A 27,413-nucleotide genomic window follows, 5' to 3' on the forward strand; every position below is an offset into this window, starting at 1 on the left:
GGAAGAGGTAAGTTTTTTTCCTCTTAGACAGTGGAGAGTCTTTTGAGTAAAAGAGTTCAAATGGGAGGTGAAAAAGAGCCTTAGAATATTCCAAGGCAGATATAGATAGATGATACGCAAGAGAGTAAAAGGTTACCGTGGGTGAATGGGGATGTGGAGCTGAGGTTACAATCAGATCAGTCATGAATGTATTAAATGGCTGGGCATATCTGAAGGGTTGAGTGGTCTGCTGCTGCTCCTAACTTGCACGTATGTGTTTTTTGCCTGTAACTTTTGCTAAAGCTATTCCTCAAATTTGGGCTCATAGCAGAAGCCAAGGCATGACATGGATGGGAATGGGCAGCCTGATATTCAGAAGCAGCTCTGGGCACCTTGATTGATAAGGTACAGAGAAGAAGAGAAGTCCTCTACTGAGGGAACTAGGAATCCCAATAGGTTCATGGTGAACTGGCACGACGGGAGGTGGTAAATTGAGGAAATGGATGCAAGGTCACGAAAGTTTAATGACTTCATAAACACATTCAATGTCAGTAGAGGCATTAAACTTATCTCCCAATGCGAGGCCCTAAAATTATACATTGCTGCATTACTCACCTAACAACTAATCAGGAATCGAGCTTAACATTCACTTGATTCATCACACCCTCACATATGTTGACTGGAAATAGTGGGGGGGGGGTAAGAGGGGTGCCATTTAAAAGTGCTGCCGTGTCCTATTTTAATCATCTTTCTTCAATATTGTTGGATAAGCATTCATTTAGAAAAACTAATTTCATAACATTCCTCACTTGTGCCCTACAGGAGAATGGAAAAAGAAGTCAGGGGGTTGGTTTCCTCATCACATAATAGCCAGTTTCTAACAATATATTTATAATTAGAAACTGGTTATCATACGATGAGGAAGCCAACCCAATTCCTATTTCATTGCCATATATGGCACAAGTGAGGAACATAATGAAAATACTCATTTATAATGATTGTTCTAAGTAATTTATGACCCCCTGAATGTTGATGGTTTGGGATTTGGTGATGGTTATGTCACTGTATGTCAAGGGAATGGTTAGACTCTCTCTTGTTGAAAATGGCCATTGCTTCAAACATGTGTGGTGCAGAAATATGAAGAGTCAAGGGTTGTCACTTTGCAGTCCAAGGCTGAACACTGAACAGGCCTTACTATATACTGCAGATGGCAGCATCTCACCTACTGCAGGTGCTCTGATCTTATCCTCAACCACTCTTGAACAGATGTGGTGGCTGAAACCCAGAGAGCATAGCTAAACAACACAAGGTAAAAATATGAGAGCTCCTCAGATATGTGGAAGGCAGTGCTTCCATTCAGTTGTAGTTGGGAGAATTGCTTCTCCCAGACTCAAAATTACTAAGATTCAGAATATAAAATCTGCAAGTAAGCTAAACCACTTGAATCCCAGTCTTAATGCCAAAGAAAAATTCTCTCAGATCATGTGACATGTCAGGCAGAGTGCAAGATTCAAGAGTCAACTGATTCCAAAGGGACTGCACTCTCAGCTTATTAGCCACAACCATCTTCCTCCGTGCAAGCTAAAACTCCAACCACTGGCGTCCTCTCCCCTTCATGCCTGCCACCTTCAGTTTTACCAGAGCTCCTCAATACCTACATTCCAGATACTCCCTTGATGACATAACTGGAATTTAGCTCTTGGGACTAAGGCCATGATAAGATCTGGACCTCAGTGATCCTGGCAAAACTCAAACTGGGCAGGGGTTAACAAATTTATTATAGAGTTACCTAGTCCTTACCTTTTACCCACCAGCCTCCGCATCCAGCACATCATCCTTCGTCATTTTCACCAGCTGTAACGAGATCCTACTACTAGCCACATCTTCTCCTCCCCCACCCCTTTCCACCTTCAACAGGGACCACTCCCTCCATGACTCCCTGGTCTGCTTATACCTCCCCACTCAACCCTCCTTGAGCCCTGGCACTTTCCCCTGCAACTGCAGGAGGTGCGACACTTGTCCTTACACCTCCTCCCTCATCACCATGCAGGGAGCTTTATAGCTTTTCCAGGTAAGACAAAGATTCACGTGCACCTCCTCCAACCTCATCCACTGCATTTGGTGTGTCCACCTCTACATAGTCCATTATCACTATTGCTCACCTAGATTTTGACCTACTCTGCTGTGTAACAGAGCCAGCAGTGGTGCACTGGTGTGGCTGCTACTGTTACTTTCCCCTGTGAGGCCATCACCCAACAGAATCCAAAACTGTATATTTGTCAGATTTCCAACATCTTCAGGTTTTTTTAAATATTTCATTAAAATTGTCATTTGTGCAGATCTTTGTAGCAAATAGTAATTATCTACATACCTGGCCTTTCCTTTATTTTGCTTATCAATGCTTTTGCTTTTCTTGTCAATATCAAAAGGACTACAGGGAGTTGGACTGTGGTAGTTAATCTCTGGGTAGCAATCCAACTGTATGTACAGAGGTCTGTAATGCCTAGATAAAGCAACATTTAAATGAAAATTATTTTTGATTAAAAAAATGTCATTTTCACAATTAGCAACTAACAACAGTTCTTGGAACTTTAAAATCTCCCTTTTTATACACTGTCCAATTATTTGCAGCAGAAATTTGACATAAGTTACTTGCTGTAATTCAATGCTTCTTCTTAAATGAAAATGTTAAATGGAAGTTAAATAGAGCTGTTCAAATTTATTAAATTTTCAGAGTTTCTGTTTCCATTTGCAGGAGGGTCAGTAAATAGGGGATATCAATTTGAAATAGTTGATACAAAAACCAGGGGAGTGGAGAAGATTTTCTTTTCTTCTAGCAAGTTTTGATGACTTGAGATGCATTGCCTGAAAGGGTGGCAGCAGCAAATTCTTTGGAAGCATTCAAAGGGAAATTGAACATATATTTGAGAAGGAAAAACCTTCAAGATAATGTGACAAATTAGAAGTGCTTTTAAAGAGAGAGCGCAGCATAGGTATGATGAGCTGAATGGCCTCTTGCATTTTTAAGATCCACAGAACAGTATAGCAGGGGAACAGGCCCTTCGGCCCACAATGTCCATGCCAACAATGATTCCAATTTAAACTAATCCCATTTGCCTGAACGTGGTCTGTATCCCTGCATTCCCTATATGTTCATGTGACTGTCTAAATGCCTCTTAAACATTGCTATTGTATCTCCATCCATCACCACCCCTGGCAGTGCATTCAAGGTACCTACCACTCTGTGTAAAAAAAAAACCTGCCTTGTAAATCTCCTTTAAACTTTCCCCCTCTCACCTCAAATCTATGCCCTCTAGTATTTGACACTTCCACCCTGGGAAAGAGGTTCTGACTACCTACCCTAACTATGCTGCTCATAATTATATATACTTCTATCAGATCACCCCTCAGCCTTTGATGCTCCAGAGAAGACAATCCAAGTTTGTCTAACCTCTCCTTGTAGCTATTACTCTCTAATCCAGGCAGCTCCCTACTGAACCTCTTTTGCAGCCTCTCCAAAACCTCCACATCTTTCCTGAAATGCATCAACCAGAACTGCACACAATACTCCAACTGTGGCCAGTCCTGAATGATAAAGGGAAGTATTCAATATGCCTACTTTACCACCTTATCTTCTCGTGTTACCACATTCAGGAAGCTATGGACTTGCACCCTAAGATCCCTCTCTATATCAATGCTCCTAAGGGTCCTACAATTTACTGTACATTTCCATCTTAAGTTTGACCTCCCAAAGCGCAACACCTCACACGTCCGGATTAAACTCCATCTACCATTTCTCCATCCATATTTACAAGCAATCAATATCCTGCTGTATCCTTTTACTATCTTCCTCACTATCCACAACTCTGCCAATTTTTGTTTCATTTGAAGACCTACTAATCAGCCTACCTACATTTTCATCCAAATCATAAATATATATATATATATATAGATATAGATATATATAGATATAGATATAGATATATAAAAAACAAACAGCTGAGGTCCCAGCACTGATCCCTGTGGAACACCACTGGTCACAGACCCCCGTCAGAGTAACACCCCTCCACCACTACCCTCTGTCTTCTATGGCAATTTTGAATCCAAAGTGCCTAGTCTCAATGGATCCCACATGCCTTAATCTTGCAGGATAACCTACCATGAGGAACCTTATCGAGTGCTTTACTAAAGGCCATGTAGCCAATATCCACTGCCCTACCCTCATCAACCATCTTCATCATCTCTTCAAAAAAAACTGTCAAGTTTGTAAGACACAACCTCCAATGCACAAAGACATGATGACTATCCCTAATAAGTCTATGCTTTTCCAAATGTGTGTATATCCTATTCCTAAGAATGTTCTCCCATAATTTCCCTACAACTGATGTAAGGCTCACCAGCCTATAATTTCCTGCTTTGTCCCCATGTCCTTCTTAAACAAAGGAACAATGAGCAGGATTGGTTCAATCCTGCCTGTAACCCATTGGACTTGGGCTGCCAACATTAACAGTAATAATTCAGGACAAGGCCGGGGCTCCTACAAAATGCAGCAATAGAGGTGTCTGCTTAAGATTCAATGGAATACAGCTTCATTTGGATCAGGAGACAGGAATGCTTCCAAAGGTTCTGCAAGAGGTAGAGATATACAAAGATGGAATTACAGAAAGGGTTTTGTCTTCCAAAGGTGCAGCAATTAAATCTAGGAATGAATAAGAATCCAGAATTAGAGGTGCACTAGTTTGGTCATGGGCAGCAGAGTTTTTTGGATGGCTTCAAGTTTACAGAGTTGAATGAAGGAGTGTGTTGGAATAGTCCAAGGATTTAATCAGCAGGAAAGAGTTGGCAAATATCACGGGATGGAAATAGGAGGGCTTGGTGAAATCATGGTCTGAAGTTCATCTTGGAGTCAAATAATACACCAAGACTGCAAAGGTTCAGTTTCAGAACAATGGCCAGAGAAAGGAAAGAAGTCAGTGACTGGAGACTGAAGCTTATATTGGGGCCCCAAAGGCAATGGTTTTCGGCCTTCTTTATATTTAGTAGCTGGAAATTTATGTTCAACCAATACTGGATGTCAGACAAACAGACAGAGAGAGTGGCGAGGCAGATCTAGGTAACATCAGCATATGTGTAGATCAGATGCTATTGCCAAAGGGCAACAATAATTGAGAAATAAGAAGGGACCAAGGACAAATCCTTGGAAAACACAGCAGTATAGGTGGTATCAGAGCAGCCATTGCTGGTGAATCTCTTTACATGACTATGCAGAGAAGAATGGAACCAGCTGTGTGTGGCCTGACCCAAGTAGACAACATATCAAAGAGGGGCTGGAGGGGAGTTGTGGTGTCAACAATCTGATGAAAGAAACATTAGCCTGGTTTCTCCCCACAGATGCTGTCTCACCTATTTCCAACATTCTCGTTTTATTTCAGACTTCCAGTATTAGCCATGTTTTACCTTTACAGAAATATAGTGAATGCATTGAGAGCATATTTAATATAAATACATTTAGCTTACCGATTTATTGCTTCAACTTTGATAAAAGGTTTCTTCAGTCTTCCTGCTATAATTAAACACATTTCTGATAAGTGAACTCAAACCAAAAATATTAGACATTATCTCCTTTAGTTTGAAAAGTGATGGCAAAATGAGTGAACTTAAAGCAGACTAGGTACCATGTTTTTACTATACTCTTACTATAATCTTATTATTTATTACATAAGCAGTATTAAGTATCAACTTACAATTTTCTAGCATCAGTTAAGAATCATTGGACTTAAGGCAAGTGAAGGGGTTAAGATTACAAAATCTACTAAAAATGTGAAAAACAAATTGCTGATTTAGTATTCTAACCACAAGTTTACTAAACTGTTTTCAAATATCAGTGACTCTTCCATGATGGTGCAGGGAAGTTACATGAGAAATTGCTCTGTGTCAAGTAACTTCAATTACACCAAGTTACAAGTTGAGTTATAAAGATAAAGTTTAAGCATGTGCTTAAATATTTTTCATAACCTATCCAAGACAAACTTCAGATAGGTATAAAATAATTGTAAACATTATGAGTTAATTTGGGAAAATTGAGTGGAAAAGATAATAAGTACAACTGGAATACATCAACCATAACATGGTTATATGCAATGTCAAAAGAGAAAAAAGGAAAGATCAATCTGTTAGAGTAAAATAAAGCTGAGTTCAGCAAGGTAAAAATAGATCTTGCACAAATTAACTGGAGAAGTCGTTACCAAACAGGTCAATGAGTCAGTGTAGTGAGTGGAATTTTTTATGAATATACAATCTCAGTCAATGAAGATGTGACATAAATCTGCACTATACAAGTGTGGTACCATGGAGTGCAATTAACCAACAAGGAGTAAATCTTATGTTACTTTGCCACTTTTATTCACGTTAATGAAACTATATCCCATAACTCTGTTCGCTATTCTCTAAAAACTGTAAATGAAAGGCTTATATTTTCATAAATATTGCTTTGTCTACTTAAGTTTTGTAAATTATCATTATTAAAGCTTAATTTACAAAGAAGGACATTTTTACCTGGCACTACATTATTGTGGAAGGGGAAATGGTAGTCGATGAGAGTTAGCAACAGTGCCTTCTCTTCTCCATGATTCACAATACAGAAGTCCTTACCAAAGTTCTTTTGCATATCACAGTCAACTCCTCTGTACTGCTGTTTACCTCATTTCCATTACTGGGAATCCCTCATTCAACTTCTATAATCCTGCCTCTTCAACAATTCTTTGTCTCCTTTCCACCTCCCAAGAAAGAACTGTGCATATTGGACACACAAGATAAATTTAGTGTACAACACCTACCTTTTGTTCTATGACCATTAGACTGGACAGTTCGATTGCTTTTCGCCTAAATAAAGCAAAACATTTGATAAATATCATTCTCCAAGATAAGAGAACAATCAAGTAGTATGCTGTGGACAGTAAACCTAAAAAGGTAACATACTATCCTCACTGCTTCCACAATCACCACATATCTAGAGTAGTAATAAATATTTCAGACAAAAGAAGCTAACAAACCTGCTGATTACAAAAGCAGTGCTTAAAATGTAATAAATGTGCCAACTATATTGAGCAGTTAAAGCAATATTTTGGTTAACTGCAATGATTTTTTTGCAGCTCCATTGATTTCCAAGTAAGCCTCTATTGTTCTCTAGATACACCTGAATTGTAATAATTTCCATCTTAAACCAGAGATAAAACTGACCGACCACAGCATACTTTGGTTTCATTCAACTCTCCATGACACTTTGATTAAAGTCGCTCTTTCGTAATGGTTGCTGTAAAAGAGTATATTTAAGACAAAACACTTTTCTTTCCACTAAGCTGAGGAAGGGTTTTATATGAAACCAGCCAAAGCTACACAAATTCTTTTTCTTACTTCTGAAAAAAAAACAAACCAGCCTCAATTGCTCTACCTCTCTTGATAAATATTCTTGTGCATTCTAAGAACAAGCGTGTAATTTCATTACCAATTTGTGCCTACTTCATGAGATTTCCCCAAACTCCTAAAACACTTAAAAGTTGATATTTTCATCCCAGATGGGTGTGATTCTAGTCTCAGAAGGACAGCTCACCAGCCTGGAGATTCTAAGCTGTTCAATGTTGCAGAATAGGTTAATATCAGATACCTGGCTTATTGTAAAGATTAAACTATACCAATATAACTCAAACTGCTGATGCCAGCAAATCTTGGCATTTTGATTTTGTATCTATTAATCAAAGAACAACTCTACTGTAACACTCTTTTAAGCTCAAAATTCAACATTGTGCTTTTGAAATAATCAAGAACTGAGAAAAGCAAGAGAGAAGATTCTAACTTTAACAACTCAAGACGAAAAGTATTCTATACCTACCTCTGTGACAACACTCTCAGGTTTTATGTTTATGGAAGCCTCCTTCTTCCTTGCAATATATGCTTTTATGTCTAAAAATGTTAAGGTTGTACAACATTCAAAAATATTTTGTGTGTAAATGGTATAAAATGTCAGAACAGATTGTAGAAATACATGTTACAGTTTTATACAAAATATCCTAATGTACAGAAAAGTTCTATCAGATAAGTAAATCATGAATATTGCCCAGAACACTGGAATACGACAAAGTTTTCTATGTGCAGCATATCCCCTTCATATATGTTCAAAATGAGTTAAGAGAGTAAAGTTGTTTCATACTTAAATTAGGGCAAGGATTACTATGTGCATGTTTAAATACCTCTACTCCCAATTCTAGTCTAATTTGTATTAGGCATTGTGATAATCAGGGCACATCAAACATTAGAAACTTTTAAGTAGGCCATCTTGGCTTCAAGTTGGTCACAGTATAAACAATTTTATACATAAACCTTTAAAATAGTATAAAATTGTTAACATAAATTTGCAGAACAACTTATTTTAACCAGTTTTAAAAATACTGCAGCAAACTTTCAATACAGCACTTTTAAAATTTAGATGCAAGTTTTCTCATATTGGCAACAGCTTCATAAGATTTCACCTCAAATCTGAATACTGCAACATTGGAATTTGGTGCTGCTGGTGCAATTACCCTGGATTTTGTCAATGCTCACAAAAGAAGCATTACTCATCTATGACCTTAGTACCTTCCCCCTCCCAAATGCATCCAAAATTACTTTAAACTGCAGATTGAAGTACATTACCCCTGTGAAAAATAGTGATGTTTTAAAAGGCTGCCAAAATTTATACTTGTATGAAAAAAATTAAGTGAATCTACATTAAAAGTTTTAGCTGAAATTTATTATTTCTTTTTTTTTGCTACCTTCATTCTGACACATATCACCAAATTATAAAGTCATAGAAAGAAACAGCATGGAAATAAACACATAGTCCACACCAACCTTCAACCACCTATTTTCACTAATCCTACAATAATTCCATCTTTTATTCCTCCCATATTTTCTTTAACTGCCCCCAGATTCTACTACTCACCTATGCAGTGTGGGCAATTTAGTGGCCAATTAACCTACCACCCACATCTTTTTTGGGATGTAGCAGGAAAACGGAGTACATGGCCAAAACCCACATGGTCACAGATAGAATGTGCAAACTCCACACAGACAACACCCAAGGTCAGGATTGAATCTGAGCCTCTGGCACAGTGAGCCTGTGACTCTACTAGCTGCACCACCACACCACCCTTTTTATTAATAACCAAACCTTTCCTGATACCTCATAGTTTAGTCATAGAGACACAGCACAAAAACAAGTCATTTGGCCCACTGATTCTGTGCTGACCATCAAACACCCATTTATACTAATCCTACCCTAACCAATTTCATTCTCCCCATATTCCAATCAACTTCCCCAGATTCCACTGGTGACAATTTAGTGGTCAATTAACCTACAAACCCACACATTTTTGGGAAGAAACCAGAGCACCCAGAAGAAACTCAAAATAAAAACAAAAATAACGTTGGAAATACTGAATGTCAGGTTGCTTCTGTGGGAAGAGAAACATTGTTAATGTTTTACCTCGAAGATCTTTGTTAGATTTGGGAAGGAGGGAAAAGGAGCTCATTAAGCTGCAGGAAGGGCAAGAGAGAGGGTTGTCCATAATAGGATAAAACTAGGGTGGCCATGGGAATAAGCTGTAAACAGGGTTTTCTAGTCAATGAGTAAATGAGAGCAGTTAGGCAATGAGATCAAAGACAAAAAAATGTGGGATTTGCTAAATGCAGAGCAGGAAGACATGCCCGGCAGGTCAGGTCCTCCATTTCCAGAGAAAAAAATAAAAAAGGAAACAAATCAAGCTGAGCCACTATCTCAGATGGATGACTCATACGGACAGAGAAATAAGTTACCTCAAGGTGTAGAATTCAATATTGAGTCCAGATGGTTGCAAAGTACCTAGATGGAAGATGAGGTGTTTCTCCTCAAGCTTGCATTGAGTCTTATTGTAATAGTGCAGGAGGTCACAGACCGATAGATCACAGTGGGAATGGTATGGTGAATTAAAGTGGCAGGCAGCAGGAAGCTCAGGACTGCTCTTGCAGATTGAACGTAGGTGTTACACAAAGCAGTCACCCAATCTGCATTTGGTTTCTCCAATTGTGACCACATTCTGAACACCAAATGTAATACACTAGATTGGAATAAGTACAAGTGAATCACTGCTTCATCTGGAAAGGCTATTTGGGTCCTTGGATGGTGGGAAGTGATGGGAAGAGAGGTAATATCTGCGGTTGCAAAGTAAAGTGCCATATGAAGAAGGGTGGTTTGGTAGGAACAGAAGAATAGATCACCAAGTAGCAAAGAGAAAGGTCCCTAAGAAATGCTGAAAGGGGAATGAAGGGAGGGGAAGCTGTGTCTGGTAGAGGAATCTCTTTGAAGTTGGCAAAAGTGCAGGGAATGATCAATTGAATGCAGAGGCTGGTGGGGTGGAAGGTGAAGACCTTGTTCTGTCCCAGAAGAGAGGGTGTGAGAGCAAAGGCACGAGAAATGGATGAAATACATTTCAGGGCTATCCCAACAAAGGTGGAAGGCAAGCAACGGTTCAAGAAGGAAGCCATTTCAGAGGCACCTTCATTGGTCAGAATGTTGAGTATAAATTCGAGAAGTCATGTTGCAGCTGTATAAAACTTTGGTTAGGCCACGTTTGTAGTATTGTGTTGAGTTCTGGTTGTCACATTACAGGAAGGATGCAGACATTTTGGAGAGGGTGGAGAAGAGGTTCACCGGGATGTTGCCTGGATTAGAGATTATTAGCTATACGGAAAGGTTGGTCAAACTTGAATTGTTTTCTCTGGAATATCGGAGGCTGAGGGGAGATCTCACAGAAGTTTATACAATATGAGAGGCACAGATACGGTAAGATAGTCCGAGTCTTTCTCCACCAGAGTGGAAATGTCAAATACTAGAGGGCATAGGTTTAAGGCCAGAGGGGAAAAGTTTAAAGAGGATTTACAAGGCAAGTTTTTTCTTTTTACATTGAGAGTGGTAGGTGCCTGGAATGTGTTGCCAGGGGAGGTGATGGAAGCAGATATTATAGCAACGTTTAAGAGTCATTTAGACAGACACATGAACTGGCAGGGGATGGAGGGATATGGACCATGTGCAGGCAGGTAGGATTAGTTTTGATTGGCATCATGCTCGACACCATGGGTCAAAGAGCCCGTTTCTGTGCTGCTCTCCTCCAAGTTCTACGTAAAGTGTCATCATCAGAGAAAATACGGCAGAGATGGAGGAACTTGGAGTATGGAAATAGAGTCCTTACATGGGGAAGGGTGGGATGAAGAGTACTTGAGATAGCTGTGGGAGTTGGTAGGCTTGTAATGGATGTATTAGCTAGCCTGTCTCCCAAGATAGAGACAGAGAGAGATTCAGAAAAGAAAGGGAAGAGCCAGAGATTGACCACTGAAGGTGAGAGAGTGGGAGTAAACCCATGCAGTGACAGGCCGAACATGCAAACTCTACACAGACAACACCCGAGGTCAGGATTGAATCCAGGTCACTGGAGCTGTGAGGCAGCAGCTCTACTAGCTGTTACTACCTTTAGTCACTATAAGTAAGAGCCGTTGTTTTCCCTAAACATCACAATGTATGTCAAATCTATATTCTCTCACAATGGCTGTAGCAAACTGATGTTTATAAAACATATACTGCAAAATTAAATATTTTAATTGATCCCAAACAACTTCCTCTAGAACATTTATTAACAGGGAAACCTGGAAAATTAATTACACTGAATTGGTCAACACTATATTTTTGCCCTACAAAACAGCTGAATTAATTTATGATTAATATACAAAAGCAATGAATGCAAAAATGGTTGTACATTTAAGGAGCAGTCTTAATGTAGTGAATATAATGTTTAATGAGAGCATTATCAAACATAATTTTACCCCAATCCACATAAATGGAATATTTGGATAACTAACCAAAAGATTACAAATTGGCAGGTTTTAAGGAGTGTCTTAAAAAAAAAAGAGGAAATAATATGTTTGAAAAGTAGCAAAGATTTATAGAGAGAATTCCAAAGCTGAATGCACAACCACTGCAATTGAAACTGGGGATACCCAAGTTCCTTCAATTTGGCCTGTATATCTTGGGGTCACAGGACCAAAGGAAGCTACAGAGATACAAAACAAAATATAATGAAAGGATACCATCCACATAGAGTATTCGCACTCCCCAAGCTACAGCATTCGACAGGATACTGTTTCCATGGACAAATTCCTAATGTAGAAGGGTAGGGATCGATTCAGAAGAAAAGAACAGCCTTAAATATCCAATCAACATAATTCATAAAACAGCATCAGTACAAGTGAATACTAAAATTTACTTAATAATTAAATATATCATCTAAATGACATTCAAAAATGTTGCTGGGACAGTTCTTTAAACATTTACCAAACACATAGAATGGCAACTCCTTTCATAATATATTCCCAATTACCCAGTACTATGAAATGACCAGAAAATGAAAACAGGAAATTAATTAGCCCCCAGAGATAATTTCAAATGAATTACTTTAAGAGACACTTCTGTTTGTTTTCCCTCCCAATTGAAAAAAAAAGTACATATTTAGCTGTGCTTTGACCAGGAGGGAAATGGAAGAATCTTATTGCGGTTTTAGTCTAAATGAGGAGAACAAAAGCATTGGATTCAAACTCAACTTTATATACTTGATAGCACATCTAGTCTGATACCCGTTGTTGCCGCACTGTCAAAGAAAGCAGTAAACTGACGCACTACCTACCTCTCAAGCAAATATAAGAGACCCCACAGATTTGCAGAACAGCACAGGAGCACTCCCCAGTTTCCAAGCCACTATTTATCCTTCAACCAAAATTAGCAAAGCAGATTTTTGATAATTACCTCATTTTTGTTTGTGAGACCTTGTTGTGCACAAGAGTTTTTGCCATGTTTCCTGAATCAATACACAGTGACTACACTTCAAGAAGTACACGGTTGGTTGTAAAGCACTTTGAGGTAGCTTGAGGACATAAAAGATGCTACATAAACGCAAGCCCCATTTTAACCTATAACTGATCAGCATGGAGAGTGAATGCTCTCAGTAATCAAGGTGGTTAAGAAGGTGGAAAGATTGCCAAGTTGGTGGTGAGCAAGTAGTGATAGTGCACATAGGGAAAATTTGTAATCTTTGCGAAATGATGAGGAGCTAAACAAGTTAATGTCTTTGAACTTCCCACTGCTTGTGAGTTGCATTGGATAGTAGACTGGGTTTATTATGCAAGTGGTTATCGTGATAATTTTTCAATGATTGCATTACATACTTTACATGTTGAAACTAAAGCACAAAATGAAGCAGAAGGAATTCTTTCTAATATAAATCTCATTCTCCTCTGTAATACATGTCATCAATGTAAAATGCTGATTCTGTTCTTTTAACAGCTCAATTCTTTCATTATTTTCATTATTTGTGTTCCCATCAATAGATGTGAAAGGATGTTGACAATACTTATAGCTGAAGTGTAACTAATGTCCCCATCATTTAAAATATCTGTTTAAAACAATAATTATTTATTTCAGCCACAAACTAATATTTATTACCCAGTTGCCTTAAGGTTAGTTTCAAGGTTGGAAGTTATAACATTCTTTGTGTTAGCAGAGTCATCTTTTTCCATAATCACCATACATGATTACCTGTACTTCTCATATCCCCTCATGGCACAGGAGACCATTTGACCCACCAAGTCTATGATGGCTCACCAAGCATTCCCATCAGTATCATTCCTTCATTTTCTTCCCTGGATGCAGAAGGCCTATCTTGCTAGCCCAAAGCATTCTAAATTTCATCAGGGTGGTGTGCATGGTGGCAGCAGTTACAGTCCTACCCTTGAAAGGTTTGACAAAGCCTATTCTTAGCTTTCTAAACTGTTAAAGTCGTGATGGTAATCGAAATTGAATTTAAAAAACAAACTTAAGAGCTAAAAGTCCTATTAAGTACATTAAACATAATTTTAAAAATTAAACTAATCAGAAATATTTAAAAAAACAATTTATTTCCCCTTTGCCTCTAAATTTGCACCTCCACAATCCCCACTGAAATCTAAACCAGTGCACAACCCAATAAATGATTCCCCAGCATAAATACTGTAGAATTTCAGCAAGACTAGACTATGTTGCTGAATCTTTTGCCATGGAAAAGCTCAGCAGTGAAACAAACTGAAAGATCTCTTTCCAAATCTGTCAGTGAAACTTCCATATTTGACAGCACATGCTCAGAAATCCCAAACTAATCATATTTAGACACCCTTGATTCTGTTCAATTCCAGCAGTATTAACAAACAAGATTTGGCTCATTACATGAATCTACTACTGTAAGTGAACATTTCAACTATCCTCTCTCAGTTGTTATACTAACCATTGTATATTTTGGGCAAATCTCATTCGCATTAATGCACCAAACACTAATTTACAGCCTGTGCTTGGTTCACAGCTCATGGATATGTAAACAAAGCTGTTCTTTGGTTTAAAGGTTTTTGTGGCTTTTTTGAAACAATTTTATCTTTAACTGCATTTCTTCCAACTTGAGATATTTGTGCTCAACATTTGCTTGCATATAAAATTCATATGATTTCTAGCCAATTTCTTGTCTTGTCATATCACATCCTCAATAAACAAACTGACTTCCTTACAAAAGGCTGAACATCGTCCTCTCATCTTGCAGATAGTGGAAAAAAATGAATTTGGAGAGCAGATTTAAAAATCAATAACAGCAATTGTAAAATATTAGCTAACATTCAATAGGTGTCGAATTGTCTGAAATAAATCAAAAATGATGATCTTTTAAAACCTCTCTTGCTTTAACATTTACTTTTGAATTACATCCCTTCTAGAATTTAAATACAATTTAGAAAGCCACCTGCTATATTCAGGTATCCTCTTGATTAACCACTTACCTGTTCCTTAATAACCTTTTTCACTAAACTTTTTCCTCTGCTAATCTGTCAAATTAAACAAAAATTATTTTACTTTAGGCATAGGACCTCTCATTCTTTTGATGAGTCAATAAAATATGACTTCAATTGCAAATAATTCTAAAAACTAATAATAGGATTTAAAAATATTAATGATAGCTTGTGTAAATTTACAGTAATTCAACTTTAATCACTGGGAAATTAAAAAGCATTTTTGTATCAAAATAAAAGCAACTAGCGTTTCTATAGATCCATTGTCATTTTGCACCTTGAGGAACAGAGGCTGGAAGATAAAGGTAAAATAGACATAAAAAGAAAGGATGTCAAGACACACTGAGGTGAGCCAAAGCAGTAACATGGATGATTTTTACACCCAGAAGATTGAGGGATTTAGGCTGAAAGTTGGTAGCTACAAGCCAAAAGAGGGAGGCATATACTGCGCTTCAGCAATTGAGAACTAGTGAATCTCTTAATGGCTACAAGAAATGTAGGGATGCACTTAAGAGAGAAGTTAGGAGGGCAAAAAGAGGATACGAGAAGGATCTCGCAGGCAAGGTGAAGCAAAATCCTAAGAGATTCCATAGGTATATTAAGAGTAAAAGGGTAGCTAGGGAGAGAATAGGTCCCCTTAAAGATCAGCATGGCCATCTGTGTGTGAAACCAAAGGAAATGGGTGAGATTTTTAATGAATATTTCTCTTCAGCTTTTACTGTGGAGAAAACAATGGAAGTTAAGGAAATGGGGGAAATGAATGGTGTGTCTTGGCCACATATGAATTAGCAGGGAAGAGGTATTGGAGGCCTTAAACTGCAATAAGGTGGATAAATCCACAGGGCCTGAACCAGTGCATTCTCAGACCTTGTGGGAAGCTAGAAAAGAAATTGCAGAGGCCCTTGCAGAGATTTTTTTTTCATCTCTGGCCACAGATGAGGTTCCGGAGGACTGGAGAGTGGCTAATGTGGTACCATTGTTCAAAAAGGGTAGCAAAAACAAGCCAAGAAACTACACAGGCTGACATCAGTGGTGGGTAAATTGCTGGAGGGGATTCTGAGGGACAGGATCTACCAATGTATGGAGAGACTGGGTCTGATTTGGAACAGTCAGCACAGCTTTGTGTGTGGGAAGTCATGTCTGACAAATCTCTTACAGTTCTTCACGGAGGTAACCAAGAAGGTGGATGAGGGTAGGGCAGTGGATGTTGTCTATATGGACTCTAGCAAGGCCTTTGACAAGGTCTCTCATGGCAGGCTAGTCTGGAAGTTTAGATTGCATGGGATCCAGGGGGAGATAGTGGATTGAGTTTATAATTGGCTCAGTGGTAGGAAGCAGAGGGTGATGGTCAAAGGTTGTTTCTCATACTGGAGGCCTGTGTCTAGTGGTGTGCTGGGACCTTTGTCGTTTGTAATTTACATAAATGATTTGGAGTGAATGTACAAGACATGGTTAGTAAGTTTACTGATGATACTAAAATAGGTGGTGTTGTAGATGGTGTAGAAGGTTATGAAAAATTACAGGGGGATCTTCATCAGCTCAGTATGTAGGCTGAGGATTGGCAAATGGCTTCCAATCCAGATAACTGTGAGGTATTGCATTTTGGGAGATCAAACCAGATAGGACATACAGTGAATGGTATGGCCCTGGGGAGTGTTATGGAACAGAGGGACCCAGGAGTGCAAGCACATAGTTCGCTGAAAGCGGCATCACAGGTAGACAGGGCGGTGAAGAAGGCATTCGGCATGCTGGCCTTCATCAGTCAGGGCACTGAGTATAGGAGTTGGGAAGTTATGATGCAATTTGTAATTTATGACCCATGAGGTGGCATTTAATTTTTAATCTATAATCTCAGTTGTAACAAGAAATTTAGAGTTGTACTCTTGGGAGAGTGCATCAAATTTTTCATTGTTGGTAACTCATGGAGAAGGTCAACAGAAATTTGAAGTACCCTCCAGGCAGGATTTGACATGGAGAAGGTGGAACATTCCTCCTACAAATTCCACTAGGATGATGTGCCTTTACAGTGACACTGACTCAGCAGTGCTACCACATCAATCTGTAGTGAAGACTGCGCTGATGCAAAGGGTGGGAGACTCCTTTGGAATAGAGTTCAGCATTGCAGAGAAGCGTTTTCACCCAAAAAATCCATTTCAGCAGACCAGCATCTGCAGAGAATACGGAATCTATCCAAAGAAGTCATGCAACCGTACGTCATTGATTAATTAGGTCTGTAGGGCAAGATCCAGCATATGCAAATTGGAATGGTTCGGTGCCAAGTCATATACAGAACACAAAAGAAATCAAAGGCCATTTGGGATTGAGGAAGAAAGATAAAGGAAGAAAGTATTCTTTCTTAAGAAACTAAATTTTAATTTTTAAAATATACAGCAATAATTAAAATCTGAAGGCATAAGATTCCACACCTGTAAATATTAAGTTTCAGTGCAAGGGAGATCGTTTGGATGCAATAAGAATTATCATAGCATTAAACATTAACTTGGACTGGACAGTAAAGCCCTCACATTTGTGATTGACATCTACCAAGATCACCATTGTACCACAACTTCTATATGTTTCAGTGTTAAAGTGATGGCATAATGTTTTCCTAATACCAATTCCAGGGGTTGATGACAACTCTAATTGTAGCCTCCTAATTTCACTGTTTCATTGGATATGTGATTTTTGAACTGGTCTTAGAATTACTCTTAAGCTACAGGAAATGCCTTGCTACACAACAGGAATGCAACTTTAGTCATTCTGCTATCTGTATCCTAACTCTCACCAAGTCATGTTCACCCATCACCCTTGATTAAGCTGTGTCTTGATTTTAAAATTATCATTTCTATTTTCAGATTCCTCCACGATTTTGCATCTCTCTTCCTACAAAATCTCCTCCACTTAATCTGACAGTGCTCTGATACAGCTTCTATTCTAGTCATTTGATCACCCCTGGGTTTAATCACTGCATTGTTGATCATGGTTTCAACTGCAAAACCCCTAAACTCAGGAGTTTCCTCCAGAAACTTTTCTGTCTCTCTAAGCATTTTTCCTCCTCTTGCTCCTTGAAATCTAATGACTTGACCAATCTTTTGGCCATTGCCCTAATAACTCCGTACATGGTTCGGTGTCAAATTTTATTGGTTAACATTCCTGCAAAGAGCCTCAAGACTTTTCACCATCTTCAACCCAAGCCATTCCTGTTATTCCCTTTTGCATGATTTCCAATAATTTAAATTTTTACATCTTTGTGATTATTGTCTCCACCTGAAGAGTCATACATGGAAACAGGCCCTTCGGCCCAACTCGTACATGCCGAATGTTGCCCAGTGAGCTAGTCCCATCTGCCCATGTTTGACCTATTGCCCTCTAAACTCCTCCTATCCATGTACTTATCTAGATGGCTTTTAAACGCTGCTAATATGCCTGCCTCAACCACTATTTCTGGCAGCTCATTCCAAATACGCACCACTATTTGCATGAAGAAGCTGCCCCAATGTCCCTTTTAAGTCTCTCAACTTTGATCTTAAACCTATGACCTCTTGTTTTTAGCAACCCTTCCCTGGGAAAAAGACTTTGTGCTTTCACCCTCATGAACTTGTATACCTCTATCAGGTCACCCATCAATCTTCTACATTCCAGGGAATGAAGTCCTAGTCTACGCAACCTCTCCTTGTAACTCAGGCCCCCAAGTCCAAGCAACATCCTGGTAAATCTTTCCTGCACTCTTTCTAGTTTAATAACATCTTTCCTATAATAGGGTGACCAGAACTGTACATAATACTCCAAGTGCGGTCTCGCCAATGTCTCATTTCAGGCGTGTGGTCTGTTAGCAAGGAAGACAGACAGAAGCGCCTTGTTTCAGAGAGGAGTTCTTTCTCCCAGAGCCTTTTCAATCCTCTTGCTTGTGAAGATGCTAACGAATGCCAGGAGTTTAATGATTATTTACCCTATCCAGTTGATTAGTTATGCATTCTCCAGATCTGAGAGATTGTTGGAGTACATCAAATGCTACATCTGAATGGTATTTTGTTCTTCATTCATACCCCAAGAGATAAGCAGAAGAAGATTGTAGCTTATTTTGCCAACCCAAACCCACAGCCAAGAACTCTGAGAAAATCACTTAATTATCGTACCAATACAGACCTTTGACAACTAGATGGTTATCTTATTTCTTGCCTACCAAGGAGCATGGAATTGTTGGGGCATAGTTAGGGGTATCCTTCCACAGTGGTATATAACCGGGGTATACCACTAAAATTCAGCACTATTGGACTATGATTCTGCAAAGGTACAAGTGTGCTTGGTTGTGGCTCAAGGTGTGAAAACTAATGAGCTATGGTTGTTGTGAGATATGTTAGGATATACCACTGTGAAGGCACAGTTCAAGGAAGAATGTTCCATCCTGTGTGTGCTGTGACCTTCAAATTTTAGGATCGCCAATGACTTCTAAGTGTGATGAAACATTAATAACTATTAGTCTGCCACTCACTGCAAAATCTGAGCCCATGCCTGGATTTTTCTTCTCCCTTTTATGAACTTCTGCATAATTCTACTTTAACTACTCCAGGCTTTGTACATATCTTATCCTTTTAGGATTGTAATTGATTTACCACAAATAAAATGTACTAAATTATAAATACATTTAACATATTACTTCCTAAAAAGAAATAATTTGTGATACAAAATTCTCTACATTTTGTCTGAGTGAACGTTTCATTACAACTATAATGTTTACTAAATTTGTGGTCCTATAACTTGTACATACCATTTCCAATGTTCTATGTGAACTTCCTTCATAGCTTTCTCGCCGACTGCTTGGATGAGGAGACGTGTTACCAGTGTTCTGAACAGAATCTGGGCTTGGGACTGGGGAGTTTTTGCCTGCAGTTTGGGCAAATTTGGCCTCACTTCTATTAGAAACGATGTAATTAATATCTTTGCTAAGAAACTTTTCAATTGTCTGTATTAAAATAAAACATGAGAGAAAATCATTAGAAGAAACCTTACTAATTAAAATCCACAGGAGTATACCACTTAATTCCATGCAATTCACTTTGTATAGAGCACCTGGTTTCTAGCTTCAAAACAAAAAATGGTGCATTACTGATGATAATTTTCAAAAGAATATCCTGAGCTTTCGAAACATTTGCTTATCAAAAATCTGAACCATTTCACAAGTATTGTCCAAAAATGCAAACCATTTCGGCAGGACTGACTTTTACAGCTTCGGCACATTGCACCACTGAACAGTGGGAAGCAAACTGACACTGATAATCCCACATAGACTACTACATTTGTGATCTCAGCTGTCAAATGTTGACAATGATGATGAACCAAATTCTCTTTAACAGACAGATCAAAGAAAGATTAGGAATGAGAAGCCGAGAAAAAAAAGACTTTTCAATGCATCATTGCTAAGTACAACATTGCTAAAGACCTGGTAATAGGTCAATAGCTTTCTATCTTGTTTAGAGAAGCATATGGTAGGAAAGAGTAAATGGGATAATTTTCTTTAATAGTTTGTTATATAATTATTTTGTGTTTTGCTGCCAGCTAGTCCCTATTCATGATACAGTCTGCTCAGGCCAGCCCTATATGGCAAAAAGCCATGTTCTCTCCACATTTCCAGATCTGCCAACTAAAACATATCGATTTCTAATATTTTCTGGGTCTAATGAAAGATCGATCTGAAACGTTAAGTGCACAGATGCTGCCCGACTTGTTGAGTATTTCCAGCATTTTCTGTTTTTATTTCAGATTTCCAGTATCTGCAGATTTTTTGGTTTTCAATTAAAACAGATGCTGGTCAAGGCCTCTTGTAAACAGCTGTCAAAGATGCCTGGAAAAAGGGACTCATAATTTAACACAATGAATGCCAGTTACACTACTACATTAGCCCTGAAATTCAGACTGATTTCAACACAGAATATCATAAAAAGGTATAGACAACATGAGTAAACAATGCAGTGGGAATTAAAGTTCCGAAAAGAAAATCACACTAATTTAACCTCTATTATATGACATAAACAAAAACTTGTTGCTTTACCCAAAAAAAAGAGCACAGATTATCTTGCTTACTAAAAGTTAAAAAGCACTCTAATCAGTTTCAGAACAAGCCAAGAGCTAGTATATAAGTGCGTTAAAGATTGCAATCAATTCTATAAAGGTCATTATTCTTGATTTTGTGAACATACCCCTCCTAGATCTTGTAAATCCTTTTCTAACTTTTCTGTATGCTTATTGGAAGGCAGGTCAAGGTAAAAAATTTTTCCAGTAAAAGGCTTCACTTTGATGTCTGCTGCTTTGTTACCACCTCGCTGTAATACTTTTAGCGTTCCTTTACTTCTTCCTGATATTCCATGTGCTGCTGATAATACATAATAGATTATACAATTAAATCACTTCAATATATACTGCAATTTTAAAAATACCACAAAACTAAATTGTAACAGGAAGCAAGTCCCTGCTGTGAATCCCAATACTAGTTCCAAACAAAACAAGACAACTTACATTTGAGGAAAGATTTCATATAGCCAAAAAAGTTTGTATCTTTCGTAGCACATTTCTGAAAATCTCAAAAGAAAGTGAGGAATAGTTCACTTGCCACAGACTCAGGAAGTGATGGATAGAGAACAATAATTTAAAAATAAGAGTGGGAGAATATAATTCTCCATAATGAAAGTACATTTTTAATGGTTTCAAAGATTACTGACAAACATTTAACTTCTCTCACCTGCCCCCCTCCCCCCCACCAACAAGACATACAAATACATTATAAATCACATCTCGGTATTCCGGTGTGGTAGACGACCAAGGGATTTTAGAGTCCAAGTAAATTTATTAAAAGTTGGCAGACAGAAAAAAAAATGGCAATCACAGTTCAATATTTCATTTGCTATTTTACCTTGGGGGTGGGGTAGAACAAAGAGGTGAATGTATGCTTTAGTTACATAGAGTCTTGACTGAAGCCCATGTCTGATAAATTAACTTGAAGGAATAATTTGATCAAGATATTTAAAATGCTATAAGATTTGTAATAGTAGATATCAAGAAGCTATTTCCTCTGCTGAAGCAACCAAGAAGGAGGAATGATCTTAAAACCAGAAAAGAAGTTGGCAAGAACATTTCTTCTGCACAGTGCAAGGAAATTGCAACTCTCTCAGGAACACATGGTTATTAGGACGATTATTACTTAGAGAGGATATCCTGGGGGAACATTAGCTTGGTAAACTTAGAAATAAGAAAGGAGTGATCACTGATGTGATTATACTATAGGCACTCCTAATGGTCGACAGGAATTAGAGGAGCAAACACACAGGGAATCACAGATAGGTGTAGGAATAATCGAGTTGTAGTACAGGTCATGCCCCGGCTATAGTAGGGTTCTGTTCCTGTAAACTGTTTGTAACCCAAAGAGTTTGTAAGTTGGAAATGCAGCCTCAAACTGAATTCCCATGTGACACAAGGTGCCTCAACCCTGCAGCAGCCAGCAAATTCATACTGCCAGTCTCCCAAATGCTTATTCGTATGTAAACATTACTGGAAGGGAGACAGAATTATTTTGTATTTGAATAAGCAAGTGCTGATTTGGGATAGTCAACATGGCTTAGTCATTTTAGGAATTATAATTCCCACTGCATTGTTTATTAGGGATAGTCACTGTGAATCCCAAGCATCTTAATCTTCTGGATCAGCCTACCATGAGGGTCCTTGTCAAATAGCTCATGAAAATACATCCACTACCCTACCCTCATCAATCGTCATGTCTTCAAAAAAAAAACTCAATCAAGTTTGTAAGCCATGACTAGCCCCTCACAAAGACATGCTGACTATCCCTAAGAATCCGCTTATTCCCAATGCAACATGACTATTTAGAATTGATGATCAAGAAAGAAATACAAAATATTGTAGACAAAGACAGATGGAAACTGAGAAGCCAGTTTATTACAGATATTTTAATGAAAGAAAATGATTTTACGCAATGTTTTTTTGAAACCATTTACCATGGAAAACATTTCAGACTTGAATGTTAGGATTTCAAAAACTGAGTTGAAAATTAGTTAACTTGCTCATAAGCTAAGCAATGAAATTATTTTCTCGAAGGCTGTAATTAAACATTTTATTAACGGCTAAATGCTTCACATTTTTGGGAAGTTTTTAGATGTCAACTGGGTGGAGATTGTTTATATTTAAATAAATGCTGCTTGGTGTGAATCAGTGCCATGGATTTGCCTATAGGAACAACTGACACCAAAGCACTGAAGATCTAAATCTACATGTACAATTTGAATGTTATACCTTTGTGAACTGCTCAAAAAAAAACCAGACTTTGCATTGAAATACATAGAGGACAATTGTTTATTATTATCAACATTGTCATAATATTTCCTTTCCACTTACTGAGCTTCCTAAAAAAAAAATTATATCAAATTTTGCAGATTAGAAAGATTCTGATTCTCCACCAAAACTATACTTACGGCTTGATAGTAATCTGTTAGTGCGAGGTTTCATTTTCAAGAAAAATCACATTCTTCCTAAACCATCTCTGTTCTTGAAGTATCTGATGAGGATTAACCAGATAACTAATTAAGATGTATTTGATACATTATTCTTGCAATTAACTAAAGATCACTTAACATCAATATATAATAACACATCAGATATTCCTTCAGTAATGACCACACAGAGCATCCCATTGAGCAGAGATTAATTCCAATATTGTTCTAAATACAAATAGAATTTAGAAGCCAGGTAGTACTAATTTTTTTTAAGTTTCCTTTAAAAGAAAGTGGCAGAACTGCAGGATTTCAGCTAAGAAATCCATCATTCGTCCCTTTTTATCCAATACTTGCTAAAGCAATGATCTACTCATCCAATAAGCTTCATCCATTACTTTGCTTTATAGATTCATCTACTTTTTTTTGTAGATAATCACTGCCACAACTCTTCCATATAGCAGAGAAAAACAGACCGTCAACATTTCGGGTCAGGACCCTTCTTCAGAAGAAGGATCCTGACCCGAAACATTGACTGTGTTTTTCTCCACAGATGCTGCCTGGCCTCCTGAGTTCCTCCAGCATCTTGTTGTTTTTTTCATCTAGATTCCATCATCTGCAGTCCTTTATTTCTCTTCCATATAGCAAAGCTTTTCACAACTTAATAAATTTATAGAAATTTGTGTTCTCGCTATTAATTTATTTAACTTGCCAACCAAAATAAAAACCTTTTTAAATTTACTACTTTCCACAGTATTAAGCATGTATATTATATCTCCTTATAGCCGTGAACACCAGTACCTTATGAGGCAGTAACCCCAGGAATGTTATGTGCAGTAAGTTTTGTCAGCTATTAAAGCACAAGCTCTAGGTTTTGAATAGGTGACATAATGCAGCATCTGGGGCTGAGTGTTATACTTTAGGAGGTGGCCAAAAAAGGCTGCTCGGAAGGGGACTGGATGAATGCCAGGCACAAAATGCACAGGCAGTACTTCTAAAGGTAAACTGAAGGCACTTGCAGTTAATACAGAATACAACAGGTAGATCAGTTGGCCAAAAAGGCTTATGAGTTGCTGTCTTTAATATGAGCAAGACTATGTTAGAATTGGATAAAATCCCTGTACAGCCACAGCTTGTATTGTGTACTAGACAGGTTTCAGAGACCTTGAAGGACTAGAAAATTATAACGGTGAGGAAAGAATGGATGGGTGAGGGTCATCTTTTTTGGAAAAGGAAAGGCCAAAGGGAAACCATTATAGTGTATAAAATCCTACCAGGACCTGACAGAACAAATAGGAAGAACCTATATCCCTTAACCGAGGAATCAAAAGGCAAGAGGAGACTTATTTAAAGTAATTGGTAGAAAAATTAAAGGAGAGATGAGGGAAAAAAATGAATACAGAAAGGATGTAGAGGCAGAAACACACTTAAGAAGTACTTGGATGAATACTTGAAAAGCCATGGTCAGCAAGGCAATGGCTCATGTTGAAAAGTGGGATTAGATAGGGCAGTTCTTTTTCAACCAGCATGGCCATGATTGACTCAGTAGCTTCCTTCTGTGCCATAATCTTTCTATGATATGGGACACAAGTGGCTAGTCCTGCATCTACCCAATTCTTAACTATCCCCTGACATGGCCTAGCAAGCTACTTAGTTGAAAGTGGTAGCCAACAACAACCTGCTCAGGGCAGCTGAGCATGATAAATAAATGCAGCTTACCTGTGATGGCCAAAGCCCAAAAGTCATTTTTTTTTATACTTCTTGCACTTGAAATTTAGCTGGAGTACAACATATGCACCAGACCAAGATACAGATCAAAAATTAACTAGCAGACAATTAAGATTGGGTGAACGTAGTCACACCTATATTTATTTTTCAGATTAAGTCAATGTTTAAAAATAAATCTGCTGTGGTCAGGGAGAAAAAAAAGTGAATGTCATCACATTCTGTTTATTTTTTTCCAGATCATGCCAGTATCGGCTAGTAACTAAATAAACACATCTACTATGATAGGTTCAGGAAAAAATAAAGTTTATTGTAGGTCTCTATATTCAAACTTAAGGTGAAACAGTACGAATGCTAATTCAGAGTAAATGCATTTGTTATACAAGTTAGAATAAGGGTGGTTTTTGGATTGGGAATAAATTTAGAAGACTGAAGGCAAAATTCAGTATCATACTGTAAGGCAGGTTCCCTAATGTACCAATAGAAAACAGATTTTCATAATGAATTAACAAAGTTGGCAGGATGTACAGAACAGCAGTGTTATGGTTTAATACAGAACCAACAACCCAGAAACTTAGTTCAAATCCAACCAGAGTGCACTGCAAAACCAAATTTAACAATGACTTATTAATAAAAGAAATGTTTTACCAAACTGCATCTTTTAGGGTAGGGAAACTATGATCCAAAATCCAACAAGGGATTTGCAATAAACACTGTCTTGTTTGAATCACCCACAATACAAGAAAAAGTTTATAAGGGTACTGAAAGTAAGGCAACAAACTGGAACATTCAGAAATAAGATGATACTGGAAATGTTCATGCAAAATTTAAACTCTTCAGATCACAGGAAATCAAACCACTGCATCAAAATCTACAATAACCCTATAAAGTCCTGCTCTGGGGCTTACAAAGGACACTTGCCTTTACAGGTAAAATCATAGAATCCAAGAGCAGAGAGGTCACTGTATAAAGTATTAGTTAGGCCACAGCTAGAACACTGTACAATTCTGTCATCACGCTACAGGCAGGATGTGACAACGCAACATAGGATGCAAACAACATCTATAAGGATACTTCGAGAGCCAGAGAACTATAGTTATGTGGAGAGAGTGGGATTATATTCTTTGGAACACTGAGGGGTGATTTGATTGAAGTGTGTAAAATTATTGGAGAACTAGACAGGGTTAAAAAAAGGAAAAAGAACCCACTTCCCTTCGCAGAAAGGACAATAACTGGGCGACATGGATGAAAGTTTAAAGGCAGAAGAAGTAGAGGGGAGTTGAGAAACTGTTTAATTATAATTATTTCATGTTTGATAAGGGTAGGGCTGTGGATGTTGTCTACATGGACTTTAGTAAGGCATTTGACAAAATCCCTCATGGCAGGCTGATCTAGAAGATTAAGATGCATGAGATTCACAGTGACTTGGTAGTTTGTATTTGGAATTGGCCCACCCAAAGAAAACAGAGTAGTGGCTGGAGGTCCATGACTGGTGGTGTTTTGCAGGGACCAGTGCTGGGGCCTCTGGATGAAAATGCAGATGGGTGGGTTAGCAAGTTTGCAGATGCACAAAGATTGGTGGAATTGTGGACAGTGTAGAGGGCTGTCAAAGGATACAGCAGGATATAGATCAGTTACAGATATGAGTGGAGAAATGGCAGGTGGAGTTTAATCTAAGCAAATGTGTGGTATTGCACTTTGGGAGATCAAATGTAAGGGGAAAGTATGCAGTTAATGGCAGGACCCTGAACAGCATTGATGTACAGAGGGTTCTCAGGGCCCAAGTCCACAGCTCACTGAAAGTGACTGCGCAAGTAAATAGGGTGGTGGAGAAGGCATATGACATGCTTGCCTTCATTAGTCGGGGCACTGAGTACAAAAGTAAGGAAGTCACGTTGCAGCTATATCAAACTTTGGTTAGGTTACACTTGGAGCATTGTGTACAATTCTGGTCGTCCCAGTACAGGAAGGATGTGGAGGCCTTTGGAAAAGGTGCAGAAGAGGTTTACCATGATGTTGTCTCAATTAGCGGGTATGAGCTACAAGAAGAGGTTGGACAAACTTGGGTTGTTCTCTCTGGAGTGTCAAAATGCAGAATAGAGACCTGATAGAAGTTTATAAAATCATTAGGGGTATAGATGGGGTCAACAGTCAGAATCTTTTTCCTAGGGTAGAAATGTTAAGTACTAGAGGACGTGCATTGAGGTGAGAGGGGGAAAGTTGAAAGATGTGCAGGACAAGACTTTTAACACAGAGAGTGGTAGGTGCCTGGAATGGGCTACCAGGGGT

General features: G+C 38.3%; 1 protein-coding gene across 3 annotated transcripts in view; it reads right to left on the reverse strand.

The window, feature by feature from the left end:
- The window catches only part of LOC127570783 (protein DBF4 homolog A-like), a 40,386-nt gene that overhangs the window by 9,781 nt on the left and 3,192 nt on the right, over positions 1–27,413 (reverse strand). Inside the window, exons 2-10 of one of the 3 annotated variants that reach the window (XM_052016613.1) lie at positions 23,382–23,464; positions 21,099–21,271; positions 19,670–19,864; positions 14,893–14,937; positions 12,133–12,202; positions 7,868–7,938; positions 6,816–6,861; positions 5,497–5,542; positions 2,351–2,482 (exon numbers count right to left, since the gene is read on the reverse strand). In XM_052016613.1, coding sequence (XP_051872573.1) covers positions 2,351–2,482; positions 5,497–5,542; positions 6,816–6,861; positions 7,868–7,938; positions 12,133–12,202; positions 14,893–14,937; positions 19,670–19,864; positions 21,099–21,271; positions 23,382–23,415 — 812 coding nt within the window. In that variant the 5' untranslated portion in view covers positions 23,416–23,464. Of the gene's footprint in view, positions 1–2,350; positions 2,483–5,496; positions 5,543–6,815; positions 6,862–7,867; positions 7,939–12,132; positions 12,203–14,892; positions 14,938–19,669; positions 19,865–21,098; positions 21,272–23,381; positions 23,465–27,413 lie in introns of those variants that run through there. The other 2 variants (XM_052016614.1, XM_052016615.1) reach the window with 2 other exon arrangements.

This window comes from Pristis pectinata, chromosome 5, assembly GCF_009764475.1.
Source record: "Pristis pectinata isolate sPriPec2 chromosome 5, sPriPec2.1.pri, whole genome shotgun sequence".
NCBI lineage: Eukaryota > Metazoa > Chordata > Chondrichthyes > Rhinopristiformes > Pristidae > Pristis > Pristis pectinata.